Genomic DNA, 15,000 nt, shown 5'->3' on the forward strand with positions numbered 1-15,000 from the left:
GCTTCGATGATGTTGACTCCACCGCCCTACATCTTTTGATTGAGATGATTGAGAGCTGCGAAGATATCAGCCATGTACGCTAAAATGAGAATGAACTCAGATTTTTTGAAGCAATCTACATGACAATGTTGGTGCTCTTGCAAAAACAGGGCTAATTCCACACGCACGGCAAAAACACGATTCAGCACCGGTCCCCGGGTTAACTACCGAACGTTAGAATGGTACAGAAGTACCTCGAATTCAGAGCCCATTTCTTTACACAGCTCACTGAAGATGCGGTGCCTCAGAGCACTAGTTCGCACATAGTTCACGCATTCCACTACAATTTGTAATACTTCTACCAGTTTTGGAGGCAAGGTTTTTGTTGCCAACGCATGTCTGTGCAGAATACAATGCGTAACCATGATGTGTGGTGCATCGGCTTTCACTAGCGCACCAAAACCAGACTTTCTTCCCAGCATGACTGGAGCTCCATCCGAACAAACTGCAGAAACCATATCCCACGAAAGATTGTTGTCTTTGAAGAAGTCATCCACAAGTTTCTTCACATCGGCTGCCTTAGTTGTTGTTGTAAGAGGCTTACAAAATAAAAAATCTTCCTTTAACACGTCGTCTTTCACATAGCGCACGAATACAGCAAACTGGCTTAGATTGGAAACGTCTGTGTTCTCGTCGAGTTGAAGGCTGAAATTTGCCAGGCTTGAAATCAGATCTACAACTACTTGAGCCAAGATGTCTTTGCTCACGTCCTCTATTCTGTCGCTGATGGTGTCATTTGAAAGAGGAATTTGGGATAATTTAACTTCAGTCTCTTTTCCCAGCATGATATTCGCCATCTTCAACACAGCTGGTTTTATGAGTGTTTCATCAATGGTGTGTGGTTTGCCCTGCTTTGCGATCAGGTAAGCAACTTCGTACGATGCTGTGAGGATCGGTTTGTTGATGGGTACAAAGCCGAAAACAGGCAGAGTAGCCTTTTCATCGAATCTGGCTCTCTTCACCTTGAATTCAGCGAGCGTTGTGTTCTTGTATTTTCCATCTCCATGCAGCTTAAGGAAGTGTTCTCTTAGTTTTGCCGGTGCTATACTAGAATTGCTCAACTTGGCATTGCAAATCATGCAGTTAGGACGCTGACTCCCATCACGTTCCGTTATACATGTGAATCCATATTGTACATATTCGTCCGACCACTTTCTTTTTTTACTCGACATAGTAAGTATGAAGGGATTCAAATATTAAGAAAGAAATCACAAGACGTACCATCACGACAGTCACAAGTCGACTACTGAGCGCACCAAATTCCCTGCAGCACAGATAGGCCAAGCGATGTAGCGTGATCACCTGCAGCCAATGATGGCCAAGCGGGGCGTGTCATCACGAATCATATGAGTCGGATGTGTTTCTTGACCTCCGCCGAACCCCTGAGACTGACTCACCGAACCCCTGGGGTTCGATCGAACCCAGGTTAAGAACCATTGTTTTAATCACTGAATGTTATTTTTGCACAGATGTAGCCTTGATCGATGTCTATAGTGGCCACTATAATAGAGCAAAAATAGAATGCCTGTTTGTTTCATTCTATTTCTACTTTGAGATGTTTTTTTCCCAAGTGTAATATTTAGATGTGTGTGGTCACAAGCTTTCTATTATTAAGGCTGTCATGGCTAACTGCATATTAGTGTATTGTTTCTCGCGTGTCATTTTCAGGGTCTAGGTCTAGACAACAAATAACATGGGATTGCTTTCTTGACATTTTTTATCTGTGAGTTAGGTTCACATGAACCACTTTTTATTTTACACACAGCGACTGATCGTGTAGATCGTGTTCTTTGTTGTTTAATTAGTTTACCTGTATTTCCTCAGAACAAGAATAGACTGACGAGTTTCAGAAGAAAGTTCTTTGTTTCTGGCCATTTTGAGCCTGTAATCGAACCCACAAATGCTGATGCTCTAGATACTCAACTAGTCTAAAGAAGACCAGTTGATTGCTTCTCTAATAGGACAAGTGTTTTCAGCTGTGCTAACATAATTGCAAAAGGGTTTTCTAATGATCAATTAGCCTTTTAACCCCTGTGTTGTCTTAAGGGTTAAAAATGACCCGCCACTATGTTTAACAGCAGAGAAAAACACCGAAATGATATTTTTTCAACTTTAAGTTTGATTACTTTTCCTAGAGGGACCCCGACATCAGAAAAAGTGAAACATTGCATTTGTTCATATTTCCATGAAAGCTGTACACAACCAGGTTACGAAGAATGTACCCGGCAGTTCTAAAATCATTTACACACCTTAACCACAGACACACACACATTCACTTTTCGGTTCAAAGACAAGAATTCAACATATTCATCACATATTGACACAATTTATATGCTGAATATGTGTAAAGAAGTATCTGCTAAATGAACATATTTATTTGTTTCCCCCCAATCAAGAGTCCAGAGGAGGTGTTTATGGAGATCAGGCGTCCTCTGGAGTGGCATTGTAAACAGATGGACCACTTTGTGGGCCTCAACTTCAGCTCCAACTTCAACTTCGCACTGGTGGGACACCTGCTGAAAGGTAAGGGAGAGGACACAGGGCACCTGCTGAAAGGTAAGGGAGAGGACACAGGGCACCTGCTGAAAGGTAAGGAGAGGACACAGGGCACCTGCTGAAAGGTAAGGAGAGGACACAGGGCACCTGCTGAAAGGTAAGGGAGAGGACACAGGGCACCTGCTGAAAGGTAAGGGAGAGGACACAGGACACCTGCTGAAAGGTAAGGGAGAGGACACAGGGCACCTGCTGAAAGGTAAGGGAGAGGACACAGGGCACCTGCTGAAAGGTAAGGGAGAGGACACAGGACACCTGCTGAAAGGTAAGGGAGAGGACACAGGGCACCTGCTGAAAGGTAAGGGAGAGGACACAGGACACCTGCTGAAGGGTAATGGAGAGGACACAGGACACCTGCTGAAGGGTAAGGAGAGGACACAGGACACCTGCTGAAAGGTAAGGGAGAGGACACAGGGCACCTGCTGAAAGGTAAGGGAGAGGACACAGGACACCTGCTGAAAGGTAAGGGAGAGGACACAGGGCACCTGCTAAAAGGTAAGGGAGAGGACACAGGACACCTGCTGAAGGGTAATGGAGAGGACACAGGACACCTGCTGAAGGGTAAGGGAGAGGACACAGGACACCTGCTGAAAGGTAAGGGAGAGGACACAGGACACCTGCTGAAAGGTAAGGGAGAGGACACAGGACACCTGCTGAAAGGTAAGGGAGAGGACACAGGGCACCTGCTGAAGGGTAAGGGAGAGGACACAGGACACCTGCTGAAAGGTAAGGGAGAGGACACAGGACACCTGCTGAAAGGTAAGGGAGAGGACACAGGACACCTGCTGAAAGGTAAGGGAGAGGACACAGGACACCTGCTGAAAGGTAAGGGAGAGGACACAGGACACCTGCTGAAGGGTAATGGAGAGGACACAGGACACCTGCTGAAAGGTAAGGGAGAGGACACAGGACACCTGCTGAAAGGTAAGGGAGAGGACACAGGGCACCTGCTGAAGGGTAAGGAGAGGACACAGGACACCTGCTGAAGGGTAAGGAGAGGACACAGGACATCTGCTGAAGGGTAAGGAGAGGACACAGGACACCTGCTGAAGGGTAAGGAGAGGACACAGGACACCTGCTGAAGGGTAAGGAGAGGACACAGGACACCTGCTGAAGGGTAAGGAGAGGACACAGGACACCTGCTGAAGGGTAAGGAGAGGACACAGGACACCTGCTGAAGGGTAAGGAGAGGACACAGGACACCTGCTGAAGGGTAAGGAGAGGACACAGGACACCTGCTGAAAGGTAAGGGAGAGGACACAGGACACCTGCTGAAAGGTAAGGGAGAGGACACAGGGCACCTGACTGAGTCTCAGCCAGAGCAGATTCCATTCCTGTGACAGTACTGAGTATCATATAAACCCCAGCTTCTCTGTCACTATCGCTTAAGTAAACATTCATAAAATGTTTGAAATTATGGTATTTGTTTGGGTCTATTCTAGCTAGATAAAGAATAGATGGATGAAAGACATTGGCCTGACTTGCTGAGCCGCTGATGAAAACCTGTCTTCCCCACTGTCAGAGACTCAAACTGGCTCTATTGACTAGGTGCCCTTGTCCTGCAGTGACAAAGAGCTTGGCAGCAGTTGTTGGTGTAGTCTACTTGTCACTAGCTGCATTTAATGTTGTGTACTCTGTAGGTCTTGATGTGTTTTAATGCTAACCGTGTTGAATTAATGTGGCCATGCTAAAATGTACCAAGCTAGCAGTAGAGTGGTGTATGGCTATGTGTGTATGGCTGTGACTAACGTGCCACTCTGTTTTCCTTCTCCTGTGTGTGTCTATTTGAAGGCTTCAGACACCCGTCCCCCACCACGGTGGCTCGGACAGTGCGTATCCTCCACACGCTGCTGGCCCTGGTGGGAAAACACCTCAACTGTGACAAGTTTGAGGTCAACAGCCAAAGCGTGGCCTACCTGGCAGGTCAGTTCCAGTCAAGTCTCCTACACACTGACTCCACTCACCCACACCAGACCTCTGTGTCAACTCACTGGATCTGCAATGTGCTATTTGGATAGCAAGCAGTGTGTTGCTGTAAAAACATGTTTGTAAAACAGATATGATGGTCTGTCATATTGTGCCTCCCATTGTTGGAATAACCTGCAAAATTCCTTGTATCTTGATTTCCTGGTGCCTGTAGGTCAGTTTATAAAAATAAAAAAATTCATCAAATCAAGTTTTATTGGTCACATACACATGGTTAGCAGATGTTAATGCGAGTGTAGCAAAATGCTTCTGGTTGTGACAGTGCAGTAATATCTAACAAGTAATCTAACAATTCCCCAACAACTACCTAATGCACACAGTGGCATTGTATAAAGTGACTAGTGATCCATTTATTAAAGTGACCAATGATTTCAAGTCTGTATGTAGGCAGCAGCCTCTCTGTGTTAGTGGTGGCTATTTAACAGTCTGATGGCCTTGAGATAGAAGCTGTTTTTCAGTCTCTCGGTCCCAGCGTTGTTGCACCTGTACTGACCTCGCCTTCTGGATGGTAGCAGTGTGAACAGGCAGTGGCTCGGGTGGTTGTTGTCCTTGGTGATCTTTTTGGCCTTCCTATGACATCGGGTGGTGTAGGTGTCCTGGAGGGTAGGTAGTTTGCCCTCCTGAGGTTGAAGAGGCGCTGTTGCGCCTTCTTCGCCACACTGTCTGTGTGGACCATTTCAGTTTGTCTGTGATGTGTACGCCGAGGAACTTAAAACTTTCCACCTTCACCACTGCTGTCCCGTCAATTTGGAGAGGGGGGTGCTTGCTCTCTCTGCTGTTTCCTGAAGTTCGCGATCATCTCCTTTGTTTTGTTGACGTTGAGTGAGAGGTTGTTTTCCTGACAACACACTCCCAGAGCCCTCACCTCGTCCCTGTAGGCTGTCTCGTCGTTGTTGGTAATCAAGCCCACTACTGTTGTGTCGTCTGCAAACTTGATGATTGAGTTGGAGGCGTGCATGGCCTCACAGTCGTGTGTGAACAAGGAGTACAGGAGGGGGCTGAGCACGCACCCTCGTGGGGCCCCTGTGTTGAGGGTCAGCAAAGTGGAGGTGTTGTTTCCTACCATCACGACCTGGGAGCGGCCCGTCAGGAAGTCCAGGACCCAGTTGCACAGGGCAGGGTTCAGACCCAGGGTCTCAAGCTTAATGATGAGCTTGGTGGGTACTAAGGTGCTGAATGCTGAGCTATGTTCAATGAACAGCATTCTTACATATGTATTCCTCTTGTCCAGATGGGATAGGGCAGTGCGATGGCGATAGCGTCATCTGTGGACCTGTTGGGGGGTATGCAAACTGAATTGGGTCTATGGTGGCCGGGTAGGATCGAGGTGATATGATCCTTGACTAGTCTCTCAAAGCACTTCATGATTACAGAAGCGAGTGCAATGGGGCGATAGTAATTTAGTTCAGTTAACTTAGCTTTCTTGGGAACAGGAACAATGGTGGCCGTCTTGAAGCAAGTGGGGACAGCAGACTGGGATTTATTGATTTTATTTAACCTTTATTTAACCAGGAAGGGCTCATTGGGATTTAAAATCTCTTTTTCAAGAGCATCCTGGCCAAGATGGGCAGCACCAAGTCATTACAAAAATTACAGACAAACAACATGAAAAACTACAAGTAATCTAGTAAAAACCGTAGAATTCACAAGAGTATAACAAAATCAAAAACAGCATATTAAAAACATTGACAGGTCAGGGAATCACTCTCAAGATCATTCATCAGTGACTTTAAAAATACCAATCGGGACAAGTTCTTCCAGTTTAAAACTATTTTGTAAGGCGTTCCAAGACGATGGTGCAGAGTCCATAAAAGCCCCTTTACCAAATTCAGTTCAGACATTTGGAACAGTTAGCAGGATAAAGTCCAGCGAACGAAGAGAGTACCCACCACATTTCTGAACAATAAAAATGCCCAAATAAAAAGGTAGTAAACCCAAAATGGCTTTGTAAATAAAAGTATACAAGTGACTGAACCTATGAGTGACTAGAGAAGGCCAGCCAACCCTGGTATACAAAGTGCAGTGGTACGTAAGGGTTTTGTAGTTTTAAAATAAATCTCAAAGTGCCATGGTAACGGGTGTCAATTGATCTCAAACACTGAGCGGAAGCATTCATATATAAAATATCCCCATAGTCTAGTAAAGGCATAAATGTAGCTGATACTAGCCTCCTTTAATTTAACAGACATAAATAAGCCCATCAAATTGAGTGCACTGAGTTCAATCAGACAGATAGTTAGCAAACCATGCAACTGCATGCCCTGAAAGACCTACACTCGACAGTCTCTGCCTTCGTATAGCATGATCAACTGTATCAAAAGCCTTCGAGAGATCAATAAAAAGTGAGACACAGTGCTGTTTTTAGGGATTGGATAGGGATTGGTTGAATATGTCTGTAAAAACACCAGCCAGCTGGTCTGCGCATGCTCTGAGGACGTGGCTAGGGATGCCGTCTGGGCCAGCTGCCTTGCGAGGATTAACACATTTAAATGTTTTACTCACGTCAGCCATGGAGAAGGAGGGGGGTGGGTGGGGGGGAGGCAGCAGTCCTTGTTTTATTTGGAATGTTAATTTTCCGTGAATAAATATACGTTTTTTTTTTTTTTTTTTATCATGTAAAATAAGGAATTGTCGCCTCTTCATAAATGTTTCTGCAATGATCCCATCACTGGTTTTCACTGCTCTGGTGTGTGTCTGTGTGTGACTGAATGTGTGTGTTCAGCCCTGCTCACAGTGTCAGAGGAGGTGCGTAGTCGCTGCAGTCTAAAACACAGGAAGTCTCTGTTGCTGTCTGAGATGGGCATGGAGAACGTTCCCATGGATACCTATTCTTTGCACCACACTGACCCCAGCTTCAGGTGAGGCGCTCTCTACATCAGACACTTAGAACCTGAATAGGTTTCATCTTTTCCAAAGTTGCGTCAGTTATTTTCTGTAATACATGTTGTTGGTAAATATACCTCTCTCTCTGCCCCTTCCCTTTCTCTCTCTCTCCTCTCTCTCTGCCCCGTCCCTTTCTCTCTCTCTCCTCTCTCTCTGCCCCTTGCCTTTCTCTCTCTCTCCTCTCTCTCTGCCCCTTCCCTTTCTCTCTCTCCTCTCTCTCTGCCCCGTCCCTTTCTCTCTCTCTCCTCTCTCTCTGCCCCGTCCCTTTCTCTCTCTCTCTCCTCTCTCTCTGCCCCGTCCCTTTCTCTCCTCTCTCTCTGCCCCGTCCCTTTCTCTCTCTCTCCTCTCTCTCTGCCCCTTCCCTTTCTCTCTCTCTCCTCTCTCTGCCCCGTCCCTTTCTCTCTCTCTCCTCTCTCTCTGCCCCGTCCCTTTCTCTCTCTCTCTCCTCTCTCTCTGCCCCGTCCCTTTCTCTCTCTCTCCTCTCTCTCTGCCCCGTCCCTTTCTCTCTCTCTCCTCTCTCTCTGCCCCGTCCCTTTCTCTCTCTCTCCTCTCTCTCTGCCCCGTCCCTTTCTCTCTCTCTCCTCTCTCTCTGCCCCGTCCCTTTCTCTCTCTCTCCTCTCTCTCTGCCCCGTCCCTTTCTCTCTCTCTCCTCTCTCTCTGCCTCGTCCCTTTCTCTCTCTCTCTTCTCTCTCTGCCCTGTCCCTTTCTCTCTCTCTCCTCTCTCTCTGCCCCATCCCTTTCTCTCTCCTCTCTCTCTGCCCCTTCCCTTTCTCTCTCTCTCCTCTCTCTCTCTTGCGTCAGTCATTTTCTGTAATACATGTTGTTGGTAAATATATTTACAATCAAGCTTGAATAGTTCTATCCTTACCTGTAGCCCCCATCTCCTCCCCTCAGGACACTGAGAGAGTGCCAGCCGTGGGCGTCTCCCAAGGTGTCAGAGCGCTATCTGAATGCCTACTACCCCACGGTGGGGCAGATCAGCCCCCGTACACGCAAGTCCATGAGCCTGGACATGGGCCAGGCGTCCCATGCCAACACCAAGAAGCTGCTGGGTAACTATAACGTTGCTGCTAAACAACACTGTTAATGTTGTCTAAGAGTTCCCCTTAGCATTGTTTTTTGGGCTCCCGAGTAGCGCAGTGGTCTAAGGCACTGCATCTCAGTGCAAGAGGCGTCACTACAGTCCCTGGTTCGAATCCAGGCTGTATCATATCGCGCCATGATTGGGAGGCCCATAGGGTGTAGCACAATTGGCCCATCGTCATCCGGGTTTGGCCTGGGTAGGCCGTCATTGTAAATAATATTTTTTTCTAACTGACTTGCCTAGAGTGGCAAGAAAAAGTATGTGAACTCTTTGGAAATACCTGGATTTCTGCATAAATTGGTCATAGAATTTGATCTGATCTTCATCTAGGTCACAACAATAGACAAACACAGTCTTCTGAAACGAATAACACACAAACAATTATACGTTTTCATGTCTTTTATTGCACACACAGTGTAAACATTCACAATGCAGGGTGGGAAATGTATGTGAACCCTTGGATTTAATAACTGGTTGACCCTCCTTTGGCAGCAATAACCTCAACCAAATGTTTTCTGTAGTTGCAGATCAGACCTGCACAACGGTCAGGAGGAATTTTGGACCATTCCTCTTAACTGTTTCAGTTCAGCAATATTCTTGGGATGTCTGGTGTGAACAGCTCTCTTGAGCTCATGCCACAGCATCTCAGTTGGGTTGAGGTCAGGACTCTGGACTGGGCCACTCCAGAATAAGCATTTTCTTCTGTTGAAGCCATTCTGTTGTTGATTTACTTCTGTGTTTTGGGTCATTGTCCTTTTGCATCACCCAACTTCTATTGAGCTTCAATTGGCGGACAGATAGCCTAACATTCTCCTGAAAAATGTCTTGATAAACTAGGAAATTCATTTTCCTGTCTGATTGCAAGCTGCCCAAGCCCTGAGGTAGCAAAGCAGCCCCAAACCATGATGTTCCCTCCACCATACTTTACATTTGGGATGAGGTTTTGAGGTTGGTGTGCTGTGCCTTTTCTTCTCCACACATAGTGTTGTCTTCCTTCCAAACAACTGAACTCTAGTTTCATCTGTCCATAGAATATTTTGCCAGTAGCGCTGTGGAACATCCAGGTGCACTTTTGCGAACTTCAGACTTGCAGCATTGCAGCAATGTTTTTTTTGGATAGCAGGGGCTTCTTCCGTGGTGTCTTCCCATGATCACCATTCTTGTTTTTATTGTTTTACGTATCGTAGACTCGTCAACAGAGATGTTAGCATGTTCCAGAGATTTCTGTAAGTCTTCAGCTGACACACTAGAATTCTTCTCAACCTCATTGAGCATTATGAGCTGTGCTCTTGCGGTCATCCTTGCAAGACGGCCACTCCTAGGGAGAGTAGCAACAGTGCTGAACTTTCTCCATTAATAGGCAATTTGTCTTACCGTGGACTGATGAACGTCAAGGCTTTTAAACATACTTTTGTAACCCTTTCCAGCTTTATGCAAGTCAACCATTCTTAATCTTAGGTCTTCTGAGATCTCTTTTGTTTGAGGCGTGGTTCACATCAAGCAATGCTTCTTGCGTATAGCAAACTCAAATTTTGTGAATGTTTTTCATAGGGCAAGGCAGCTCTCACCAACATCTCCAATCTCATCTCATTGATTGGACTCCAGGTTAGCTGACTCCTGACTTCAATTAGCTTTTGGAGAAGTCATTAGCCTAGGGGTTCACATACTTTTTCCAACCTACGCTGTGAATGTTTAAATGATCTGTATAGACAAGAAAATAGAATTTGTGTGTTATTAGTTTAAGCACACTGTCTATTGTTGTGACTTAGATAAAGATCAGATCAAATTTGATTACCAATTTATTCAGAACCCCAGGTAATTCCAAAGGGTTCACATACTTTTTCTTGCCACTGTAGTTAAAGGTTAAATTAAAGTATATATATTTATACTGCTGCACCAGAGGTGTATCATGCGAGCCGTTTTATTGGGTGTATACTTTGTATGCTTGGAAGCCCTGCTCATGCTGACTATGATCAGGCAACATTGACTACAGTGTAAGTTACATCTCAAGAAATACACAGCTGGTGTAAGATAGACATCCCATGTCACCACTCACAATCTTATTCCCTAGACCCTCTCCTCACCCTCTTCAATCATTACCTCGACACTGTCTGTGGTGTATTTCTCCAGACTACAGGAAGAGTTTTGATCACTTGATATCGGACTCCAAAGCACCAAAGAGACCAGATACGGAGTCTGGAGTCACCACCCCGCCTAAGGTGAGGTGTGTGACCGAGAACGCCTACGAGATAGACAGCCAAAGAATGGGCCACTCCCACCTCCGCAAGGTGTCTGTGACAGAGTCCAACGTCCTACTGGACGAGGAGGTGCTGACTGACCCCAAAGTCCAGGCCCTGCTTCTCACTGTGCTGGTGAGGGGAAGAACACATACACACACAGAAACTCACACCTGGCAAAATAAGAAGTACTTACAAAGTGGGTAATAAAATAAGAAGTACCTATCAAATTTTATTTGTCACATACACATGGTTAGCAGATGTTAATGCGAGTGTAGCGAAATGCTTGTGCTAGCGGGTAATAAAATAAGAAGTACTTATAAAGCGGGTAGTAAAATAAGAAGTACTTATAAAGCGGGTAGTAAAATAAGAAGTACTTATAAAGCGGGTAATAAAATAAGAAGACTTATAAAGCGAGTAGTAAAATAAGAAGTACTTATAAAGCGGGTAATAAAATAAGATGTACTTATAAAGCGGGTAATAAAATAAGAAGTACTTATAAAGTGGGTAATAAAATAAGAAGTACTTATAAAGTGGGTAATAAAATAAGAAGTACTTATAAAGCGGGTAATAAAATAAGATGTACTTATAAAGCGGGTAATAAAATAAGATGTACTTATAAAGCGGGTAATAAAATAAGAAGTACTTATAAAGTGGGTAATAAAATAAGAAGTACTTATAAAGCGGGTAATAAAATAAGATGTACTTATAAAGCGGGTAATAAAATAGGATGTACTTATAAAGCGAGTAATAAAATAAGAAGACTTATAAAGCGGGTAATAAAATAAGATGTACTTATAAAGCGGGTAATAAAATAAGATGTACTTATAAAGCGGGTAATAAAATAAGAAGACTTATAAAGCGAGTAGTAAAATAAGAAGTACTTATAAAGCGGGTAATAAAATAAGATGTACAAATAAAGCGGGTAATAAAATAAGAAGTACTTATAAAGCGGGTAATAAAATAAGATGTACTTATAAAGCGGGTAATAAAATAAGAAGTACCTATCAAATTTTATTTGTCACATACACATGGTTAGCAGATGTTAATGCGAGTGTAGCGAAATGCTTGTGCTAGCGGGTAATAAAATAAGAAGTACTTATAAAGCGGGTAATAAAATAAGATGTACTTATAAAGTGGGTAATAAAATAAACAAACCATATGTAACAGTCAATAGTCTGGACACACCTACTCATTCAAGGGTTTTTCTTTATTTGTACTATTTTCTACATTGTAGAATAATAGTGAAGACATCAAAACTATGAAATAACAAATGGAATCATGTAGTGACCAAAAAAGTGTTTTATATTTGAGATTCTTCAAAGTAGCCATCCTTTGCCTTGATGACAGCTTTGCACACTCTTGGCATTCTCTCAACCAGTTTAAAAATCAAGAAAAACCCTGGAATGAGTAGGTGTGTCCAAACTTTTGACCGGTACTGTATATGTAACATACTCAGTGGACCACTAGTTACTGCTACTGTCTAATTAGTCATCATGAATGCACATAGGGAGGCAGCAACATAGTTTACAGCTTTCTACTGTATATAACTGGTTCAGTCTGTAAACGCATGCGCTCTGTTTCTCTGTCCAAGGCCACCCAGGTCAAGTACACCACAGACGACTTTGACCAGAGGATCCTGTACGAGTATCTAGCTGAAGCTAGCGTCGTCTTCCCTAAGGTTTTTCCCGTCGTGTAAGTTAACATGCCGATAATCTCCCAGGCAAAACCAAATACATAGCCTAAGCCCTACTTTTTCCATAAGCAAACCTAGAGAATGGAGAACACTTTGGGAAATTATTTGAGAGCTTGAAAGTTGGATAGCTCTCTGTTTTGGCCCAAGGTAGTTGTTTTTTTGGGGTGAGGAAAGACCACTGATCTTCTGAGAGGGGTCCTGTCCTGCCTCAAATTCATCCTGGGAGTTGTAGTGTGGTTGACCTAGCTAGAAATGTAGTTTGTGTTCAGTTTCTTTTAGGGTTTAATAGTGGAGTCCCTGTGAGTCAGAAAGTCATTAGCCCACACATGCATACGTTATATGTGGGCGGTTGTTTGTAGTTTCATTTGAGGTAGCACTCTCTCTACCAGCAAAATGTCACGGCTTCAAAATATAGTTTAACTTGTAACTGTCTCGTATGAGGCCTAGTTATTCACCAGTGTGTTAGAGTCCTGTCATGATATGTGTTGACAAGGTCACTGGGAAAGGGTGATGCGGAGTGTGGTGTCTAATGATTGTGGCCTACCTACCTAGCCGATGTTGATCTTAATGTGTTTCCTCCTCTCCTCAGCCACAACCTGCTGGACTCTAAAATCAACACGCTGCTGTCTATGTGCCAGGATACCAACTTGCTGAACCCAGTGCATGGCATCATTCAGAGTGTAGTTTACCATGAAGAGTCTCCTCCACAATACCAACCGTCCTATCTACAGAGTACGTACATTCATCTACAGGCCTGCTCTACCCATCTGTCTATCTCAGTCCCTATCACCTCCTCGACCTCATCTCCCATCCTTCATCTCTCTCTCTGTCTATCTCAGTCCCTATCACCTCCTCGACCTCATCTCCCATCCTTCATCTCTCTCTCTGTCTATCTCAGTCCCTATCACCTCCTCGACCTCATCTCCCATCCTTCATCTCTCTTTCTCTGTCTATCTCAGTCCCTATCACCTCCTCGACCTCATCTCCCATCCTTCATCTCTCTCTCTGTCTATCTCAATCCCTATCACCTCCTCGACCTCATCTCCCATCCTTCATCTCTCTCTCTGTCTATCTCAGTCCCTATCACCTCCTCGACCTCATCTCCCATCCTTCATCTCTCTCTGTCTATCTCAGTCCCTATCTCCTCCTCGACCTCATCTCCCATCCTTCATCTCTCTCTCTGTCTATCTCAGTCCCTATCTCCTCCTCGACCTCATCTCCCATCCTTCATCTCTCTCTCTGTCTATCTCAGTCCCTATCACCTCCTCGACCTCATCTCCCATCCTTCTCTCTCTGCCCCTCCCTTTCTCTCTCAATTCAAATTCAAGGGGCTTTATTGGCATGGGAAACATACCATACCAGTCAAACGTTTGGAAACACCTACTCATTCCAGGGTCTTTCTTTATTTTTACTATTTTATACGTTGTAGAATAATAGTGAAGACATAAAAAATATGTAATAACACATGGAATCATGTAGTTAACAAAAAAGTGTTAAACAAATCAAAATATATTTTACATTTGAGATTCTTCAAAGTAGCCACCCTTTGCCTTGATGACAGCTTTGCACACTCTTGGTATTCTCTCAACCAGCTTCATGAGGTAGTCACCTGGAATGCATTTCAATTAACAGGTGTGCCTTGTTAAAAGTTAATTTGTGGAATTTATTTTCTTAATGCGTTTGAGACAATCAGTTGTGTTGTGACAAGGTTAGGGTGGTATACAGAAGATAGCCCTATATTTGTTAAAAGAACAGCTCAAATAAGCAGAGAAATGACAGTCCATCATTACTTTAAGACATGAAGGTCAGTCAATCCAGAAATTTCAAGAACTTGTTTCTTCAAGTGCAGTCGCAAAAACCATCAAACGCTATGATGAAAACTGGCTCTCACGAGGACGGCCACAGGAAAGGAAGACCCAGAGTTACCTCTGCTGCAGAGGACAAGTTCATTAGAGTTACCAGTCTTAGAAATTGCAGCCCAAATAAATGCTTCACAGAGTTCAAGTAACAGACACATCTCAACATCAACTGTTCAGAGGAGACTGTGTGAATCAGGCCTTCATGGTGGAATTACTGCAAACAAACCACTACTAAAGGACACCAATAAGAAGAACGGACTTGCTTGGGCCAAGAATACGAGAAATGGACATTAGATCTGTCCTTTGGTCTGATGAGTCCAAATTGTAGATGTTTGGTTCCAATCGCTGTGTCTTTGTGAGACGCAGAGTAGGTCAACGTATGATTTCCGCATCTGTGGTTCCCACCGTGAAGCATGGAGGAGGAGGTGTGATGGTGTGGGGGTGCTTTGCTGGTGACACTCAGTTATTTGTTTAGAATTCTAGGGACACTTAACCAGCATGGCCACCACTGCATTCTGCAGCAATACGCCGTCCCATCTGGTTTGGGCTTAGTGGGACTATCATTTGTTTTTCAACAGGACAATGACCCAACACACCTCCAGGCTGTGTAAGGGCTATTCGACCAAGAAGGAGAGTGATGGAGTGCTGCATTAGATGACCTGG

At 44.4% G+C, this 15,000-nt stretch overlaps 1 protein-coding gene across 11 annotated transcripts in view; it reads left to right on the forward strand.

Annotated features, from left to right (window-relative positions):
* LOC110507892 (neurofibromin) overlaps positions 1-15,000 on the forward strand; it is a 114,501-nt gene that overhangs the window by 90,926 nt on the left and 8,575 nt on the right. For 9 of the 11 annotated variants that reach the window (XM_036964932.2, XM_036964934.2, XM_036964933.2 and 6 more), the window contains 7 exons: positions 2,436-2,562; positions 4,384-4,515; positions 7,301-7,436; positions 8,356-8,513; positions 10,676-10,917; positions 12,377-12,477; positions 13,068-13,210. In XM_036964932.2, coding sequence (XP_036820827.2) covers positions 2,436-2,562; positions 4,384-4,515; positions 7,301-7,436; positions 8,356-8,513; positions 10,676-10,917; positions 12,377-12,477; positions 13,068-13,210 — 1,039 coding nt within the window. Of the gene's footprint in view, positions 1-2,435; positions 2,563-4,383; positions 4,516-7,300; positions 7,437-8,335; positions 8,514-10,675; positions 10,918-12,376; positions 12,478-13,067; positions 13,211-15,000 lie in introns of those variants that run through there. The other 2 variants (XR_016492481.1, XR_005039980.2) reach the window with 2 other exon arrangements.

Source organism: Oncorhynchus mykiss, chromosome 27, assembly GCF_057628025.1.
Source record: "Oncorhynchus mykiss isolate SJ-2025 chromosome 27, ASM5762802v1, whole genome shotgun sequence".
Taxonomy (NCBI): domain Eukaryota; kingdom Metazoa; phylum Chordata; class Actinopteri; order Salmoniformes; family Salmonidae; genus Oncorhynchus; species Oncorhynchus mykiss.